The 19766-nt window shown below is 39.1% G+C and overlaps 1 protein-coding gene across 5 annotated transcripts; it reads left to right on the forward strand.

Annotated features, from left to right (window-relative positions):
- Positions 1-2019: 2019 nt before the first annotated feature.
- LOC112575486 lies at positions 2020-18539 on the forward strand. Of its 5 annotated transcripts, XM_025257389.1 has the most exons (14): positions 2024-2355; positions 3809-3946; positions 5177-5263; positions 5557-5661; positions 8594-8785; positions 9134-9235; positions 10299-10388; positions 10774-10948; positions 12173-12364; positions 13606-13788; positions 14048-14209; positions 15537-15666; positions 16828-16874; positions 17290-18539. In XM_025257389.1, exons 1-14 carry the CDS (start codon positions 2303-2305, stop codon positions 17995-17997), a joined length of 2364 nt encoding a protein of 787 aa, XP_025113174.1. In that variant the 5' UTR covers positions 2024-2302; the 3' UTR covers positions 17998-18539. The 5 variants fall into 5 exon arrangements, 4 of the variants coding, with proteins under 4 accessions (XP_025113173.1, XP_025113172.1, XP_025113174.1 ...); XM_025257388.1 differs by having other exon boundaries at positions 2022-2355; positions 8594-9235; positions 17395-18539; XM_025257387.1 differs by having other exon boundaries at positions 2023-2355; positions 8594-9235.
- Positions 18540-19766: the final 1227 nt, after the last annotated feature.

The following is a 19766-nucleotide window of genomic DNA, read 5'->3' on the forward strand; positions in this document are numbered from 1 at the left end:
GGCAACAGAAGGAATCAGAAACAACATACAAAAAAATTACAGATGTAAGTGGGGTGTTTTGTCAACTCCAAGGCTGGCCAAGTATAGGTTTAGTAGGAAAAGAACAAAGTGCATGAAATCATTAAAAATAGTTATTCACTCATCCATTTACTCATTAAGCACTTAATTATAAGACTGGTACCAGTTGACAAACCAGCTATATGCTGGTCTGCCTGCACTAATCTTGAAGGAAAAGGGTATTCACAGGGCTTGCAAATTACCAAGGCCACAAGAAATGAGAGATTTACTTCCAGATAAGATAATGGTTAACACACAAATCTTGTGTGCACATTTTTTTCATGTTGATCAAGAAAGAAAATCTTGGTTTTTGTCATTTTGGGGTTGTTGCCATCGTTTACTCATTCACTGAGGCTGAAAACTTAAACTTCTGTCCCTGTACAGGTGTTTGAAGTAACGTTTTGTGAATTAAAAGCTGATTGGTTGATCTTTGTAGCCGTACTGATAAGCGCTTTCTCACTCGGGCTAACCCCGCGGCCCTAGCGCCTATTGGTCCGTTTTTCTTTGGAAGAAGACAGAAGTTCCCAAGGAAATTTTTCTGCTAAAATTCCAGCTCTTGTTCATCAGGTGTATGATATGATCTATCTCACATTGTGTTAATTGTTCCCCTCCCCCCCATCTACTACACACCCGCACTTAGCCGACCTTGGAACCCACAAAAGACCATGCTTTTTTCCCAAATAAAAGTGTTTTCTCCGGTGCGTTGTTCAGCTCCACAGATCGTATGTGCTCGGCTGTGTCACAAATCTCTCGTTCAAGTGATAGACTCGTTCACCTCATTCACAGGACGAGGACACATGTACAGCACACTAGAATTCGTTCGGACTGACACGCTGACACAAGTAAAATAGGTTCAAAGACAGATTAATTTACACTCATAACCACTATATAGTTTTATGACCATTCATTCTTCCAACTGGTCGAGCGGTCCGGTGGCGCAACGGTTAGCGCCTGTCACCAATACAGTGAAGGTTGGCTGCCCTGAGTTCATTTGTCGTCTCGGGCATGCTGTCCTTTCTCTGCACGTGGCATCTGTTTACAGGGCTGGCTGCTTGCCGTAATATAGCCTCAGTAAAACACCAATGCCCCCCTTCCAACTGGTCTTATATATTTGATAGCTTTACAAAAGGGCTTGGGACCAGCAGGTTACCCCGGAGAGTTTCCAAGCGGAGTTCCTATACCACCTTACCTGCTAGGAATCAATCACATATGATCGTGTAGGCTAATTTTCAGTTGTTTTCGTCTGTGTGAATAATTTACGACAAAACACGTATGCTCAGTATTGAAATTCGCTAAAGAAATTTGAATTAAAATTGTTTCTCTTAAGTCTGAACCAGATAAAACAACTACAATAACTTTAGAGGGGTTGGGCGTTCATAGAAACCACCACGAATTACTACGCGTAACACCAAGGACGTGTATTGTATATATAATCATTAGTTCGTGGTAACGCTGACCGACTGCCATTGTAGCGAGACAGCTTTTCCACCCAAGACTATTTTTCCAAGCGAGGAATGCAGAAGCTGGGTTTTCTAGTGTTGCTGAATGATTTAGCAGACATTCTCTTGGTATTTTTTTATCATAACCAAAAATAAATTTTTAGTTGTATGTGTTTAGCTTTTTCATGTTATTTTTATTTAAATTTGACTTGTAGTTAGTTGTAGTTACTCTTTAGCAGACGATCAAACACCCACTGGCGCAGTGATATCAAAAGAAAATAGTCCGCTATCCACATCTCTTTGTAATCTGTAATAATTTGAACCTAAAAGTTTCATGTGTTTCTCAACTGTTAAATTTCATTTTGTAGTATGCTCAGACCATTGGCTCTCGCTGAGAGTTCGGTTCTGTCCTTACAACAAGACGCATACCTCGCTTGGAAAAATAGTCTTGGGTGGAAAAGCTGTCAGTTGTAAACAGACTGTCTCATTTACATATCACGTGATACACAAGAAAACACTCTTGAGGCTTCATTTGGAGAGTAGCCTCCCTCATAATCTATGCTCTCTGTATGTTCACAGGACTTGGCTTCTGGGGTTTTCTCTGGGTACTTTGGTTTCCTCCCCTCTCTCTCTCCCCTATAGTGCGAGATCGCGGCATCATTACAGCATCATTACAAACATACAGTTTCGTAGTCGCACGAACAAAAAGATATATGTGCACATATGCTGTTTGTATAAACTACGGTCATCGCACATTTCGCCCCTAGGCCATATCGCCCCACAGCCCCAGTCAACTAGTCCCATGTATGTCCGTATCGTCCCAGCACCGAAAACTGAATCGCCCGGCCAGGCCCCAAAGGTAAGTCATCGATGAAGTAGTATTAGCGTCAAATATTAAGATCAAAGCCATATATTGTTGGAACTAATAGTGTATAGACTCAATAGCACAGAATAGACCACATGCAAAAAAGCCAATTTACAAATCAAATAAAATTATGATAAAATCTTCAAAATGTGGAAAGAGAAAATAACGCTTAACTTCATGCATCATTGCATGTTTTGCTTTCATGTTTTCAAGCGGCCATTTTTATTTAGTAAAGTGGTGATTGAATGAACTCAGGGCGATATGTGGCCTTACGTGGGATGATAATTATGAACATAAGATGATTGACTCTGTGTGAGGTGATATAGTCTTGGGGCTAAATGACAGCCCCCACCACCCTTTATGCTAAATATAAGTAAATTACTAAGTAATTACTAAGTACAGTGGAACCTCGGTTAACGAACTTAATCCGTTCTGGAAAGCTGTTCGTTATCCGAAATGTTCGTTATCCGAAACAATTTTTTCCATAAGAAATAAAGGAAACAGATTTAATTGGTTCCCAGCCCCTGTTGACTCGCTAATATTTGAAAGTTACAGGCTATATAGGTATTTGTTTTAATGAGAACAGTTATAATGCAATATAAATGGAGTTAAATAAACATAAAAACATTAACGAAAGCATTTAAACATCAGAAAACTTAACATTTTGACGGCGTGGATGGAGGTGAGGGGAGGAAGGGGTGGAATTACTGATTCCCCCTACATGAACACACGTGACATTATAAAATCGGGGGAGACTTCCCTTTTCTTTAGCTTTAAGGTTAAATGAAAAAACTTGTCCAGTGTCTGTTCCTTCTGCCTTTTGTAAAACTCTTCGGTAATACGACATCACATATCCGACAGACGCATGCCACCTTCATACTTTGAAATCATTTCCTTTTTCAATTCAATTGTTGGCCGCTTCCTTGTCATTACCTCACTGCCATTAATTGCTCTTAATCTTCTTTGGAGCCATGATTGGGGATTATCTTACTAAAATAAAGCACAACAATCACTAAATAAGAAGAATGCGCACAGATAAGGAACGACCGATCGTAACTGTGTCTCGAGCGTCAATGATGACATGCTGGTCGGTCACGTGTGGTTCACGTGGCTGTTCGTTATCCGAAATTTTGTTCGCTATCCGAGACAAACTTTTCACGAAATTTTTGTTCGTTAACCGAAAAATTCGCTATCCGAGGCGTTCGCTAACCGAGGTTCCACTGTAATTGCTTTATTGTTCGCTGGTCAACAATGTGCACGGGCATATACAGACGCACATGAATGCACAGTTACAGTCAATAAAATTTCATTATGTTTTTCAGTGTTTGTCATATTTATTCTCAACCATTTTGCTACCAGGCATCGTCAGCATCATCATACTTGTCATTTGCTTAGACTGCTGGACGATAATTTTGTTCATTCTGTGTTTTTTTTCTTTCTTTTCTAGCATTATGGCAAAATCGACTAAAGGACACTATACAACATTGTCTGTTTCATCTAAGACATCTTTTGACTCCAAAGCCTCAAAAAATGAATTACAGCTTAAATCTAGTCTTGCTCACAAACTTAGAACTGACATAATGAGGTAACATTTTCACTTAAAAAAACTGGTTTGACTTTTTTAAACACTTGTAAGAATTATATGACTTTTTTCCAAAATATGCAAATTATTCAACATATTCGGGGAAGTTATTCTCCATATTAAAAAAAAAAAAAAACAACATTTTTTTGCGTAAGACTTACACAATGCACAAAAAATAGTATCTCTTTGAATCTGATCGATAAATAACCTCGATCTATTTGTGTATATTAAAAGTATGAGAGTGAACGCCAGAGTCCAAGACAGCATCAAACCAAATGGAGAAGAGATTGAGGAAGTTGACAGTTTCACCTATCTTGGGTCCGATATGGCAAATACCGGGGATGCGGAGGTGGAGATTCAAGCCCAACTGGTGAACGCCAGCCAGGCCTTCGCCTCACTCAGGAGCACATGGAAGGCAAAACACATCAGTCAGAAGATCAAGCTGAGAATCTTCAAGTCAATTGTGATCAGCACCCTCCTTTACGGATCAGGATCATGGAAGATGACCAAAACCATCAGTAACAAGCTTGACGTCTTCCAAAACAGATGTCTCAGGTGCATACTTAACATCTTTTGGCCAAACACCATCACCAACTAAGAACTCCACCGAAGAACTGAAACCGAGTCCATCACCACGCAGGCTCAACGAAGGCGTTGGCGATGGATTGGACATGAGCTCCGCCAGCAGACAGCAGACCTCTCCAGAGTCGCTCTATGATGGACTCCAGACAGCCGAAGAAAATGAGGCCACCCAAAGGAATCTTGGAGAAGAACAAGTCATGAAAGAAAAGAGATGAAAGGAAAGGGCTGGACATGGGGTCACCTGGGGCGGGTTTCAGCTGATCGACATCGGTAGCGGACTCTGGTTGAGGCCTTATGTGCAACCTGATGCACGAAGAGCAATATATAGAGAGATAGATTTGTGTATATTAATAAATTGGATGTGTCAGTTTGACTACATATTTAGAAATTGTGGAAAAGTTGAAAATACATTGTGGTGTCTCTTAGCAGTTTATTAACCATTGGGGTCATATAGAAAAGATATATTTTCTGTATGTACAACAAGACTGTAAGGTTTTAAGATGACTTAATAAAATGTTTTCTTTTGAGAAACTTATGGTATTTCATTTAATCATCATCTCAGATATTCTAATTGCATATTTTGACAATGGCTTATATGCATACAGCTGAAAACACATCCACTAATATAGCTGACATTTGTGATTTCCACAGAATGAAAACTGAAGATGTGCACACAGACCTTCAGTTTCTTGGAGGGACTTACATGACAGGAGGACACAAAATAATGTTAAAATGTAGGTGAGTAAATTAAATTTCTTGAAGATCTATGTTTACAAATCACAAGCATGTATGGTCCACTGTGCACTTAGCTTAGATTGAAGGTAAGGCTTTTAAACATAAATGATCATAGTTTATTATTCAAACACTGGTTGTTTCTTTCCTGTTAAATTTGTCTTTGTGTTTGTGTGTTGTAGGTGCAGCGTGGTACAATTTTACCATTCTTGAAGGTCATGAGTTAGTTTTGTTAAAAGTCATTTCTCATACAAGTTAATTTGTATTAGCTTATATGCTTATTTTTCTGTGCTCTTCAGAACAAGAGGATTAATTCCCGAGAGTTTGATCCATACATCTGACAGAAGTCAACCAGTTATACCAGTGAACCCTCAAACTCAAGACGAGCTTCGAGATCTTGTTGAGTACGTTTGGCAGGATTATCGTAGTTTTTCTGATTTGATGGAGTCATTGATGTACTTATAAAAATGAGTTTACATGCCATGTCAGATACCAGTCCTGAAACAACCATTCTGAGATCTGGAAAGCATATTAAAAGCATTTCTGCATTTGTCATGTAAGCTGCTTTAGTAAAGTCTAAGAAATGAGAAACTCGGCAGGAATGTGCCCCAAGAGACATATGTGAGAATGTGACATAAGAGAATGTGCCATATCTGAAGAAACTCGAAAGTAGTATCACATTCATTTGTCATGTACATATGCACAATAGGAAACTTATCAAATGGGAATATGTATTTCTAAAAAAAAAATTTGTTGAAAAGAAGATTTTACTTTTGACACTGTACATCAGTGTCACACAGATCAGCCATAGAGCATGCACTAACAGACATACTTATTATCTCATGCCAGTTCTAGGAGGTGACCAGATTCTGTGATCTAAGCTAGCAGTCTAGTACAAAGGAAGTTGCTGGGCCGTGTGCTGTGTTAGCAGTCCACTAGAAATGTAAGCTAGTGGCAGGTAGTCACTGGACCTTGTGGTCAGAGTTAGCAGTATATTTCAAGTGCAAGTTTGTGGTGTTGCTGAGATGTGTTATTTGTGGCTATGTTTGGGAGGCAGCATGGGCTAGTAGTTAGTGCAATCAGCTTTGGAGCACATTGCTGATTAAAGGTATGTTTGGACAAGTGGTTGGAAGGCTCTTTATCCATCCCAACAGCTGCTTTGTGGGAATGGGTACCTGATTTGAAAATGGCAGGAGAGGTTTGGGCTCCACTTTCTTTGTGCTGTATCCTAGAGAGTGAACCCCATTCACTACCGCTTTGATCTCTAGACCTCTTTAGCTTTTTACATTTCCTTACAAGACATGACAAGTAACCATCTCTGTGACCTATGGAGGGTCTAAAAAAGAGAAAAGAAAAGCAACCCTGAAGCAGCTACCAGGTACAAAGAAGGGAACTGTGCTATCAAGAAAGGGATGAAGACAGCTAGGGAGAATTGGACTGAGAGCCAATACCAGGACATAGATGATGGAATGGCATGAGGTGACAGCAAAAAAGGCCTATCAACTCCTGAGGACCCTCACTAAGACAGACCTCAGTCATCAAAGACAGCAGTGGCCACCTTCTCACAGAAAGCAATGCTGGATTCAACTGATGGACTGTACTGCAAACACCTGTACAACTTCCAGCTGAAGACTAACTCCAACATCGAAAACAATGAGACTAGAGACAGTGAACCTGCAGAACTACTAGTCCTACAGGAGGAGGTCAAAAGAGCTGTACATAGTTTGAAGGGAGGAAAGTCACCAGGTGTTGATAGTGTGCCAGCTGAGCTGCTCAAGCAGGGTGAGGAAGAAACTCCAAAGACCCCGACTGTCCTCTGCCAAAGAGTCTGGGAATGTAAGGAATGGTTGCAGTCACTAATCATACCCCTCCTAAAAAAAGGAAACAGCAAATAGTGCTAGAACTACAGAACCATAAGCCACCCAATCAAAGTCATGTTGAAAGTCATACAGAACTGCATCATCAACACCGCAGAGAAGCTGCTAGCAGATCAGGCTGGATTAAGACCACGTAGAAGCACAGATGAGCAGAGCTTCAACTGTTGCATCCTTATAGAGAAGCATCTTCAGCATCAGCGGAACCTTTACCACAACTTCATTGACTTTAAAAAGGCATTTGACAGAGTGTGGCACAAGAGATTGTGGCATGTGATTCGAAAATTAAGCATCAAAGAAGGCCTCATTCAGGTCATCAAAGCGCTGGACAATAGCTCAACGAGTACAGTGCTGCTGAACAACCAGATAGGACTTACTTTCAAACCACAGTAGGATAGGATGTACCCTATCACTGGTGCTGTTTAATATCTTCTTGGAGAACATCATGCTTAAAGCTCTCTATGACCATCATACCTTCATTTCCATTGGTGGAACTTATGCTTTTTAGACATCATGGATCTGTTAGCAAGCACCTACAAAGAACTGCATGATCTCTCCAGAAGACTGACAGACAGTTCAAATGCATATGAAATGGAGACCAGAACTGAAAAGAGCAAAGTTATGGTCAATGGCAGAAGCAAAACAGAGATCTATATGAATGGGGTACAGCTCCAAGAGGTAAGCAGCTCTAGGTACTTGAGAGCCACCTTCTCCAAGGACAGCAGCTCCATGCCAGATGTCTGCATCAGAATCGCAGCCGCAGCAGCTGCAATGGCTAGATCTGGCATACCCATAACATAATGTTCACTACCAAGTACAAGCTGTACAAATCCCTGGAAGTGCCGATCCTGCTCTATGGATATAACACGTGGACTCTGCCCATAGAGACAGAAAAGAGAATCCAGGCTTTCAAGAACGAGCGCCTTGGAGAGTAGATGACACCGCGGTGGTCAGAGGAAGAACTGACTTACTAACGTCAAAGACTGGACTGGTCGTCCTGTACAAGATCTACTCGCTATTGCCCAAAATAGGCAAGAGTGGCGGACCCTGTCACCTGCCACCTCTATCCATGTGTCCCCTTCCAAGAACAGGTACTGGTCAAGGGAGAACTGACTGATAATAAGTGGTTTTGCTCTGTTTTACCATCAAGACACATGCTTTTACATGACAAAACACAACAAATGTAATGAGAATGGTGCACTTTATTATATTATCTACATCCTTTTTGGTGAAAGGGTTTTAGTGAATGAGGAGTGAGGTGATAGAGATACTATTGAGATCATTTCCTATTTCCTCTTCCTCATTGCCTTCTTTTTTATAAGTTTTCCATTTTTAGTGAAGAAAAAGTTTATAACTGTATTGAGGATAGTTATTGGCTAACCGTTGTAATAACTCCAATGATATATAGCACTTTTGAATATTGAAAACAATTTCTCAAGTTTTTATGCATGACTTGTTCCAGGATGTTGTATACCTATGAGGAAGTGGATGCTGATTTCATTTTTAGTCATCTGAAAATAGACCAAAGTAGAATGAATGAAAAGGAATGCAATGATCAAGCTCTTCATATCTCACACAACCATCAGAAGGAAGTAAACAAGGGGGAACTGAATGACCTTGACAGTAGCCATGAGACCAGGACAAGTGTACCAAAGTCAGCAGACTTTCAGGATATTGGCGAGTCACTGTCAATGAACAAAAGATGGACTATAGAGGAAGTTCTATCACAGAATATATTAACTGTGCCAGAAAGTCATATTGTACACACTGAAAGTCAAGCAGTTAGTGCGCTGCAGATTTTGCCCATTATTGATGACCCTGCCTCACCTCTTCTGCAGTCTGGTGAAGGGGATTCCTTGTATGTGCAGACTTCTAATGATAAGGATTTGGCCCATGGATTTGATAATCAAGTTGTGCATGAAGAGTCAATGAAAGATGATAGGAGAGTGAAATATGTACATGACAAGACCGTATCTGAAGAACCCACTCTGCTTTTTTATAGACCTGTGAGCCGACTTGGTGCCGACTTACTATGGGGATATCTTCAGAGAGTAGACCCTGACTGTTGTCTGCAAGTTGAAGGAGAGAGATATCCAGCACATAAGTATGTTTTAGCTGCATTGTCACATCTGTTTAGGTAGAACTATGCCAGAATTTGGACTAGATTTTTGAGCAAACTTGCACAGATGTACCTTCAACAAGAAGCTTTAAAAGCTTAATCACAAATGTATCTCTATGGATTGCTTGCAGATGAATTTTCCACATTAATGTCTAGAACAAATCCAAAGCACAACTTTGCTTCCAGTTTAACTATCAACATAAAAAAAGAAGAGCAGATGATGTGAGTTTTCATGTTGACAAAGGTACAAAAGCTCATGTTTTACGGTCTGTTGTGTTTCAGTTTATTGGCTGTAAGTTGTGGGAAGTGGAAGTCAAGGACTTTTGCAAAAATAAAAAAAATTAAAAGTACTCAAGTAACAAATTTATTGCTATTCTGTTGTTGACTTTAAGAATTTTATCCTTTTTCCAAATATTAAACTGTGAAAGGGTTTTTGAGATCTGACAGTCTACAACTTTGTGAGAGGCTACGAATTGGTCTTGGCAGACAGCCAGCAATCCAGAGATATACATCTGTGGTTAATTGAGCTGTCGAAGTTGTGGAAAAAAATGTCATCCCCAGAGTTAATTAATGTAGGATTTTTAAACCACACTACTGTTTTGAATGCATCTGTTTGGAAAGGTCAGTAGGGGGAGAAAATTACATATTGACAATAAATGAAAGGGGGCAGAAAACTTTGTGTGTAAGAAATAGCGTATGAATAACATTTGAATGCCTGGTTCCTAAAACATCTCAAAAGTGCTTGTGTAATTATCTCATAATCTGTATGTGATATCAATCAGTTAAATGAGAAAAAAATTTAGAGCAGGTATAATAATGCTGGTTTACCCAGATCAAAATATTTTTTGATCATCAGATGTTATGTCATATAATGTTAAATTACTTTAAGGCAGTGCCATTAACATTGATTTTCTTAGTCATGCTCTTTATACCCCTAGTAGAAGCCTCATGTATTTTATGACCACTTTTGGTTGTACCTGTATAGATAATTGTTGAAGGTTAGATCTCTTGAAGCAAAAAACAGATGCTTCCTGTTTTCCTTGACCAGATGCATTCTTGCCGCTCGCTGCCAATATTTCAATGCCATGTTTACTGGAGCATGGTCAGAAGGTCAAGAAATGGATGTAGAACTTCAAGGGTAAGAATACAGTGATGACGTTAGCAGCAGATAATGTATAACGTTCACAGTTATGGAACATTGAGTTATGAACTAAGAGAAACTAGAGGCCTTGCAAACATATAGTGACGTTTCTCAGGTGTTTAACAGATGACAGTAAACATTGGCTTTTTTTTTAAAGTAAAAACCAGTGGCTAGATATTTATAAATATGCATAAATGGAAAGCAAGTGGCCTTGTCATTTTTTAGAGTAAAACTAAAAGTCAATGGCTTGTCATTTACAGAGCAAACTTAAAAGCCAGCTGCATGTCATTTACAGAGTGAAAGCCAGTGCTGTACATTATCTGCTGCTGTCTTTGTATGGGGCCACAATACATGTAAAACCAGAGGCTTGCTATTTTTACAGAGTGAGAGCAAGTTCTGTACATTATCTTCTGTTATACCTGTATGGAGCCATGGTGGAGGTACCAGCCAGTGACTTGGTATCTGTCATACAGATGTCAGACATGTTTGGTATGGAGGGACTCAAGGAACTGCTTGCTTTTCAAATGTCACAAAATCTTTGTCATTTTTTCCACAAGGTACCCATATGATATTTTGAAAATTATCTTTAAATTGGCAGTTAACATTATAGTTGTGCTACTATTTTATGTTTTAATTTGATTAGCATTTTTAAGTTATGATTATTTGGATATATGCAAAACATCAAAATGACACTCCTGTATTACTAATACGACCCATACTGTTACAGAAGATGTGCTTCTATACTGCACACACAGATAAGTAGAAGGTTTCCAAAGGAACTAGATGTAGCTTAAACATTCTGTAATAGTCTAGGCCCATGTAGCACTGATGTAACAATTTCTAATCTTGTATACATAGCAACATCTTCAAACTGACAGCTGAAGTCGCTTGCTCCTTGCTGCTATGTGTGATGTCACATTATTAATTTCATGGTGCTGAGCTGAATGGTAATAGTATGTCATGTCATCTATAAACATCTACAACAAACAAGTATCCATTCAGGAAATTTAAAAATATATAGATCATGCAGAGAATAATGATTGTACAAACCATTTCAAGTAAAATAGCTGATCAACATTCTGTCTGAAGGACATTTCTTGTGGAAATAGGGAGATGTTCTGCTTATCACAGAATTAAATCTTCTTCGTGTTTGAAATCAGGATAATGACTTGTACAAAACCTCAAATGTGCGTCAAAATCACTTACATCACTACATCACTGGGCAGTTGACTAACAGCTCATTCCCGTCAAAAGATACATGCAGTTATGAAAACTGAAACTAGAGACAGCCTATCAAATGGTGATAGTGGAGAGGCAGACCAGGTAACAAGACGTGTTTATTTAAACTGGTCATTGATTGCCTCATGAAACAAACAACAGAAGATAAGAAAATTGGACACTTACATCTGTAATGGAAGACTTAGATTATGCTAATGACATTGTTATATTATCCAGCCACCACAAAGATGCCCAGGAAAAGATCAATAATTAGATCAAAAATAGGGCTTGAAAGTAACAGAACAGGATCAGAAACTTTCCTGGAACAGCATGGCTGGACTTTGCTGCTGAAAGAAAAAAAAAAGAGGTCTCTAGTGGATGCCTTATGTGCAAAGAGGGCCAAGTAAGTTTTGTGTGCTCATCTCTTTTATTTGTCGCTGTACCAAGTTCTAGTATTAAATGGCAAAACTCAGTGAATGATCATATGCATTCTTCTATCATCTTTATATGTATTTTATTATTCTTTTATAATATTGTGGTTTATTGTCTTGTTTCATCTCTAGCCTTGCCAGCGGTGTGCTCAAGCTGTGTCTGATGTCTTGCCCATAGCATATCAGTATAACCTCAGCAAGCTCTTTAATCAGTGCTTGAAATGGACAGCTAAACATTTCCGCCGTGTTTTTGAGGTGCCATCCTTTGCCACTTTGCCTGCTTTATTTGTGGACGAATGCACCAAACTGATCATTGAACAGATGGTATGTAACAAAACTTTGTATAGGCTGACCTTACCCTATGTAACGACCACAGTGCATGTAGCTCAGCACTCGTCAAGAGGACTGTGGACTGTACTGCAGGGCCAAGCACCTGATGATCTAACCCTTTATTTTTGCCCATGCAAACACCTCTTTTTTTTTTTTTTTTTCCTTTTTCTGATTTGTGGACCTGTGTTGTGAGTAGTGGTCATGCGCTTTGCAGCAGCAGATCGTTCGCTCACAACTGTGGTCCTTTTTTAGCCGTCTGATCGTTTAACTTCTCTTTTGGTTTTCTGCAGCTGCTAATGTTTTATTGGTGTACTTTTCTGTATCATTTCGGCGCATTGAGCGTTTCCCTAGGATTCGGATTTTGCGCGTTATAAGTCTCCTTCCTTCCTTCCTTCCTAACAACTATTTAAAAAATTTTATTTTTATAATAAATGAAAGAACAGTGAGGTTCAGTATTCAGCAGAGAAACAAAACCAACAAAAAAGTTCAAATATGCAACTGAAATAAAAGCAACTAATTTTTTTTTTAAGTATTCTTGTGTTACAGAACTTTGTATACCTTGTGTTAAACTTATAGCTTTGTGTGCCTACCTGCTTGCATGTCTGTCCATCCATCTTTCATTATTTTTTTTAATTACATTTGTCTGTATGTCTGACAGAAAAGTACAGTGACCACATGATATGACAACTGCAATAATACAAGAACTGGTGACACTTAAAAATGTTTTATATTGTCAAATACTTTCCCATGCAATCAGGGGCGGTCCAGTGGCACAACATTTTGCGCCTGTCACCAATAAAGTGAGGGTTGGCTGTCCTGGGCTCAGCTCTTATATCGGGCACGCAGATCTTTCTCTGCATGCGGCATCTGGTTACAGAGCTTGCTGCCTTGCCATGATATAGCCTTAGTTGCTGGCTCTGCGTAAAACTGTAATTCCCCCCCCACACACACACACACTTCCCGTGCAATCAGGATATAAAGAGATATTTATCAGCCTTCACTTGGTCGCAAAAATTTACTAAAAGCGGGATATTTTCTTGAGAAACTTTTTTAAAACGAAAACTATTGAAGCGTTTACATGAAAAATCTATAAATTAAAAACAAGCAATAGGGGTTAGATATAGTTAGGAATTCTTCTATACTGTGTGTAATATTTAAGTGGTTAGAAAGTCTTGCCCTAGTCGTACCAGATGCCCTGATGATGTATTAAGCAAAGTCTGGTTTTGATATTTCAGTGTGTAGACAACATTATCCAGATCATACTAGATGCCCATGATCTGACTTGCTGTCTTCAGCAAAGTCGGCGAGCAGAGCATCTGCAATTAAAGGCGGCCAGGATACTGGATGCAGCCATACGTTTTTCTGCTGCAAACTTCCCAGCTATTGTACATTCCTCCAGATTTCTCTCCTGGAGCAAGGTATGTGTTTGTGATTGTCAGAAATACCACTCAGACCAGATTTCTCTTAGGAACAAGGTATGTGTTCAAGAAATACCAGTCCAGCTGAAGTCATTGTCATTCTTTATCACCTCACCTTGTCAGAAGCATGACCACCTTCATGAATTATCATATAATCTGAAATGTTATGATATAATTAAGTTGCTGATGAATAAATTAACAAAGTAATATAAACTGTTTAGGGCTTGATGAGCTCTTTGTCAAGACTGAGTTATTGTAGGGAGGTGCATGGTGTGTGGACATGCTGGAGGAGAGCTTTGGCATGGCTGTCACTTTGATGCCAGTGGAGGCATCTTGTGATGTATACATCACTCTCAGAACTCTCTTAAAGAGCACTGAAGCTCAAGAGGAGAAAACTGACTTAGCTGCACTTGGAGGTGATGTGAGTTAAGATTCTGTATATCTTGAGATCTGCAATATGATATGACTAACTCAGATTAAAACTGATCATGGGGGACAAGGACGTTCTGAAAAACATAAACATAACTTTACAATGGAATTGAACATAACCTTTGAATACAGTCTGTTAAAAGTAACTTTTGTTGAGCATGCACATAAAAATGTTGAGAAAATTCTAGACAACAAATGTCATATATTCATGCAAACTACTGTCATTACCAACAACTTGTCAGTTTGATCCAGTCCCCACCCACCTTTTTCTTGAATGTCAACATTTTACCTCCTTCCCTCAAATATTGTTAATGTCAGTTTCTCAAAAGGCATTTTTCCACCTTTGGTTAATAATGGTTTGGGGAAGCCACTTGTCAAGAAACATTGATGTCAATGTGTTACACAGCTACCTCTCAGTCTCCAAAGTACTCTCTAAACTTTACTTGAGAAAGTTTTTTTGACACTACTCTAGAATTGTTTAGATGTTCAGCATCTCACCCCAACTACCCAATCAAAATATCGTTTTCAGAGAATTGAGACTGCTCTCATCAAAGTGACATCTGACATTCTGTCTTCCCTCAGCAGGGGTGATGTTTCTGTCTTCAGTACAGTTGATCATTCAATGTTTCTTCAAAGACTCCTCACTCTCTATGGCATCCCTAGCTTGGCACTAGCATGGTTTCTTTCCTGTCTGATAAGAGTGTGTTTATTGATAGTTATTTGTCACATCTTGCTCAACTTTCTTGAGGTGTTTACTAAGGCTCTGTTCTTGACCCAGTCTGTTTATTCTATACACAAGATCACTTTCATCCTGCATTCAGCAGCATTCTGTTTGTCATCAGTCTTGTTTTCATGCTGTAAAGGCTTGATTACTGTGCTTCCTTGCTCCTAACCTGCCCTACACACCTCCTTCTCAAATTTCAACATATACAGAACTCTGCCACACATCTGATTGCTTTTTGTTGATTATTGTTAGTTCACTGTTCATCGTTACTGTTACCTGTGTGTCTTCTCTGTCCTTTGTACATGTGTACTTCATCCTCACTATTGCCCATAATTATTATTATTACATGGCCCACTGTATGATCTTTCTACAAATGCCACAAGAAGCAATTACTTTTGTCAGACAACAGACCAGATTCACTGAATCCTAAATTTTAGGTCCATGAGACACTACAGGTTATTGTTGGAAATTTACATAAAAACATAAAATGTCAAAAAAATATCAAATACAGAGCAGATAGTGATATGGTGATGGATTCATACAAAATAATGAAACCAGGCTCAGGTTGAAATCAAAACTTATATTTTTCTATAAGGAGGCAAAGAGATTGCTGCAGAAACTGATAGACAGATGTGAGTGGTACATCCACCGATATATTCATCACATTATGCAGTGTCCGGGGTGGGCAAGTCTTTCTTCAGATCTTCAACAAGATCTTTTGCACAGTAAGTATTTTATACATGGAAGAAATATGTCCTTGGTGATACTTATTAGTAACATGCCAGTAAGCACATTATACACCTAAGAAACATGTCAGTGACAAAAATGCCATTTTCTATTTGTGCTTAATTTCCCTATAAGTCAGGGCTCAGTACACTGAGTCAAGACACAAAGACTTATAGGCACTGGCATATGTGGATTTTTTCATTCCACATACAACAAATATCTGCCAGTGAGCTTCCCATAATTGCATTGAAAAGAGTCTTGGTCTAATACTGGCTTAATACTTCTTTTAGTTTCAATGATCAGAACAGAACATGCTATTGCTCCCCTTTAACATAGATAATGATAAATCTTCCCTGGAAGTGAACAGATAACTTTCAAAATACAAATATCTCCACTACGATTCACACCTCTCAAGTCTTAGGTTCTAGGCCTTATGGACCAGAGTCACTTCACTTTCCAAGCATATAGAGTTACAAGTTTTTCGTCCCCAGAACTCGGTCCATAGGTTATTGCACTAACTCATTGCAGTGGTATTACACGCAGAGGAATTCTTCAAGAAACAAGGGTTTACTCCCCCTTGCGTTGTGTATGCACCAGAAGGAGTATCCTTCAGCCCTGAATCTTACTCGCCAAAGGCAGTCAGCTGAAGGAACACCTTTTGGCACCTATATGGTCCCAACTGGAAAGGGACGCCCAGAACCAGATCCGATAGTGGGGTGTAGTTGCGGCCCTTTGTTCCACTGGGGGTTAATAGGAACAAAAAGAAGAAATTAACATGGCAAACTACATTTTATCTATTCACTGATTTCGCCACACATTAAAACATGAACAGTGTTAAAAAGCATACATAGAAATAGTATAAATATAAAATAAGTAACAGAAAAGGAAGATTCCACTTTCCGCAACTAAAATGTCCGCCAAAATCGTCTGTGTCTTTTATCTTTACAAGACTGAGCTCCCCTGTGCAATGTTTGCATCGTTCTCAACTGCACTCCTGACAAGTTCTCAAATTATTGATAGCCATGCAGGTCAAAGTGCTGTAAAGAAAGCATGATATATTATATATATTTAGCAGTCATCCAAAGAGTTGGTGTCCACTTTGAAAAAAATTACTTTGTTTAATAAAAGTAAAATTGATGGACAAAAATTATTGGTTTCAGAGTCATGCTTTGTACCAGTTAATACATCAACTTCCAGCGCAAAACAGGTTGGGCACTGAGCCTTTTTATCTGATGATAAATTTTTTAAAATGGTAAAGTATGTGCACAATTTCAGACCTATGAAAATTAAATTCTTTTCTTGTGTAATATTGTTCTTTAACCATTAAGTTTCCAGTTTTTCAGATATACATATGGTATAGAATATACATTTTTTTTTAAATTTAACATTTTGAATATGGCAGCTACCAGTTATTTTGGTAGATGCACCAGTAAGCACATGCCATGTCATGTTTGTCAGTAAGTATAAGCCATATCAAGTTTATTTGTACGCTGTACTTTAGAACAAAAGGCAGCGCATGGTGCTAACAGCATACAGCTAACTGAATGATTCACTGATGGAAGAGATTGAACTAATCGAAACATAATATCGTGTCAGTGTCTCAAATTTCTCACTCATTTCAGAGTTTGATTGCAAGAAAGTCAGTCAGAGTTTTGCAGAAAACCATTGTCACTAGTGCCCAGGTCCTGCATGACATAGACCCTTCCCTGTTTCCTTCTCTTCCTCAGCCACTAGAAGAAGACTGTGCTGGCACATGTCAAAGAGTGACCAAGAGAACTGATGGCCAGACAGATATCTCACACAAAATGTCTGAACAAATGAACAGGAGAAATACTGCAGTGAAGGGCCTGGAGACAGAGCCTCAAATCTCTGTGAGAAAAACTAGTCAAAGAAAAGTGCCATCATTAAAAGAAATCAAAAGTGGGAAGGAAAAGCTCAGAACCCCCACAAGAAGTGTGGCAAGATCTCACTCAGTTGAAGCAGACAGAACAAAAATCCCTGCATCTGATATTACACCACACAGTCACAAGACTACAGTAATGGGAGAAACCAGATCTGAAAACACACCATTTGACGGGATGTCACAAAACACTAAAAGTGTCAAAATAACATCAGAACCAAGAGCACAAGAAACTGAGGATAACCATGGGTTTCCCTTAAGAAATTGTGAGGCAAAGAGTGATTGGCTTGATGTCTGTGGGCTTAATGTTGAGGCCATCATGTCTATCAATCAAAATATTGATAGCATTACTACAGTCCCTCCCACTGAATGTGTGGTTGTGCCAGTTGTTCAAAAACTGGATGTTCAGTTTGAAATCCCAACAGACTAAAATATTTTACATGTGTAATAATCAGTTGGGGATTTAAATGAATGTTGTTCATCACAATTTAACTGAACCTTTTTTTGACCTAAGAGAGCAATGGCAAAAACATCGAAAAGAATTTGACAACAGACACATGCACAGAAGTATTAGGTTAAGAGTTCCCCGAGCCAGAACCACAAGATATCTGCACGCCTTTATTCTGGCTGCAATTCACAAATACAACCAAATCATGGCTATGACACGCTTTTAAGTGAAGGTTGCTGTCACCCATCCCCCCTTTTTTTAAAAGATGTAATGTAATATCTGATACATTCGCATGATAATTTCCTGGAAGGGATTATTAATTTAAAGATGTTTTGTGTTGTATTTGTATTATAGCCTGAGTTGACCTTAGGTCACCAACTGTATCTTCTGTTTGTTGGGAATGTGTGTGTGAGAGAGAGGAATTATTACATGTATATGCATGTATCATATATATCTTCTCTATAACTAGTACGAGCACTATCTGGAATTGCCTTTGTGGATTAATAAAGTTGTATTTATTGAAAGTCTCTTATCTTTTCCTTTGTGTCGGTTCTGCAGTTTTTGTGACCACAATAACTGAACACTATTGTCAACATGTTCTAAAGTAATTGATGTCAAGTAGAGGGATATAGCTTTCTTTTGTGATCAGCAAATTTTCAGAAATGCCTCTGACATTTTGTCCATACCATAATATGTATTTACTGGAGAATTTGTTGTATTGAGTATAGGTAAAGTTATGTTATTCCTGTATGCAAAAGTAACAGGCCCTTGAAATTGTACCCTCTGCTGTCCAGCTGCTCAACCACACACAAATTATCAGTTCTGCATGTGTGTAATGTTGTGGGTGTGAGATTAATAAAGTTGGTACCCAAAGTTATGTGCTGAGTAAAAGATAGCTATGTCAACATATCCAGTGCTCACTGATGAAGATTTCATGGGTAAGGAGGCGTGACACAACAATATCCTCGGGGGTCACCGGTTGATTCAACCACATGACTAGAGATGTAGCTTATGTCTAATTTTACGCGTTCTGGTCCGCTGGAATAGCGGCTCGTGTCACTCAGCCTCTTTCCCTACCACAGGGAGTTATAGGTGCTAGAATTTGATAGGTTAGGTAGGTTAGGATAGATTAGTGGTATGTGTCCATTATGTAAATAAATCTTTGAACCTATTTAGCTGTGTTAGCGTCTCAGTGCCAACGAATGCTAGTGTCGCACCTGTGCCCTCATCGTGTAAATGAAGTGAACGAGTATCACTAGCGCGAGTGACATTTGTGTTGTCCAAAGTAGTGGTGACTGCAGCAGAGAGAGAACACACGTGAAGATCCGTGGAATTGATGCACTGATATAAGAGACTCACAGACACTTTAGTTTGAGCAAATAAAGCAGGGTCTTATGTGGACTCCCAAGGTCGACCGAGTTCGGGTGCGTGGTGGATATGAATAAAATAAAAAAAAAAATAACGCGAGGTAAAAGATCAGACGACGCACCAGACTAACGGAGAGCTAGAATTTTTAGTGGAAAATTCTCCTTGGGAACTTCCGTCATCTTCCCTGTAACACCAAAGAGGAACGGACGGATTTGGTGCTAAGGTAAGGCCGCGCGGGTGTTGGCCTTTAGCCAGGGATGGGCAAGCTACTTTTAATTTGTAGCCGGCTAGGCTACAGCTACTTTTTTTCAAAATGTAGCCGGCTACACTACAGCTACAATTTTCCAAAAAGTAGCCAGCTACTTTGGGCTACTTTTAAAATG

Source organism: Pomacea canaliculata, linkage group LG11 (genome assembly GCF_003073045.1).
Source record: "Pomacea canaliculata isolate SZHN2017 linkage group LG11, ASM307304v1, whole genome shotgun sequence".
In the NCBI taxonomy this organism is placed as follows: Eukaryota; Metazoa; Mollusca; class Gastropoda; order Architaenioglossa; family Ampullariidae; genus Pomacea; species Pomacea canaliculata.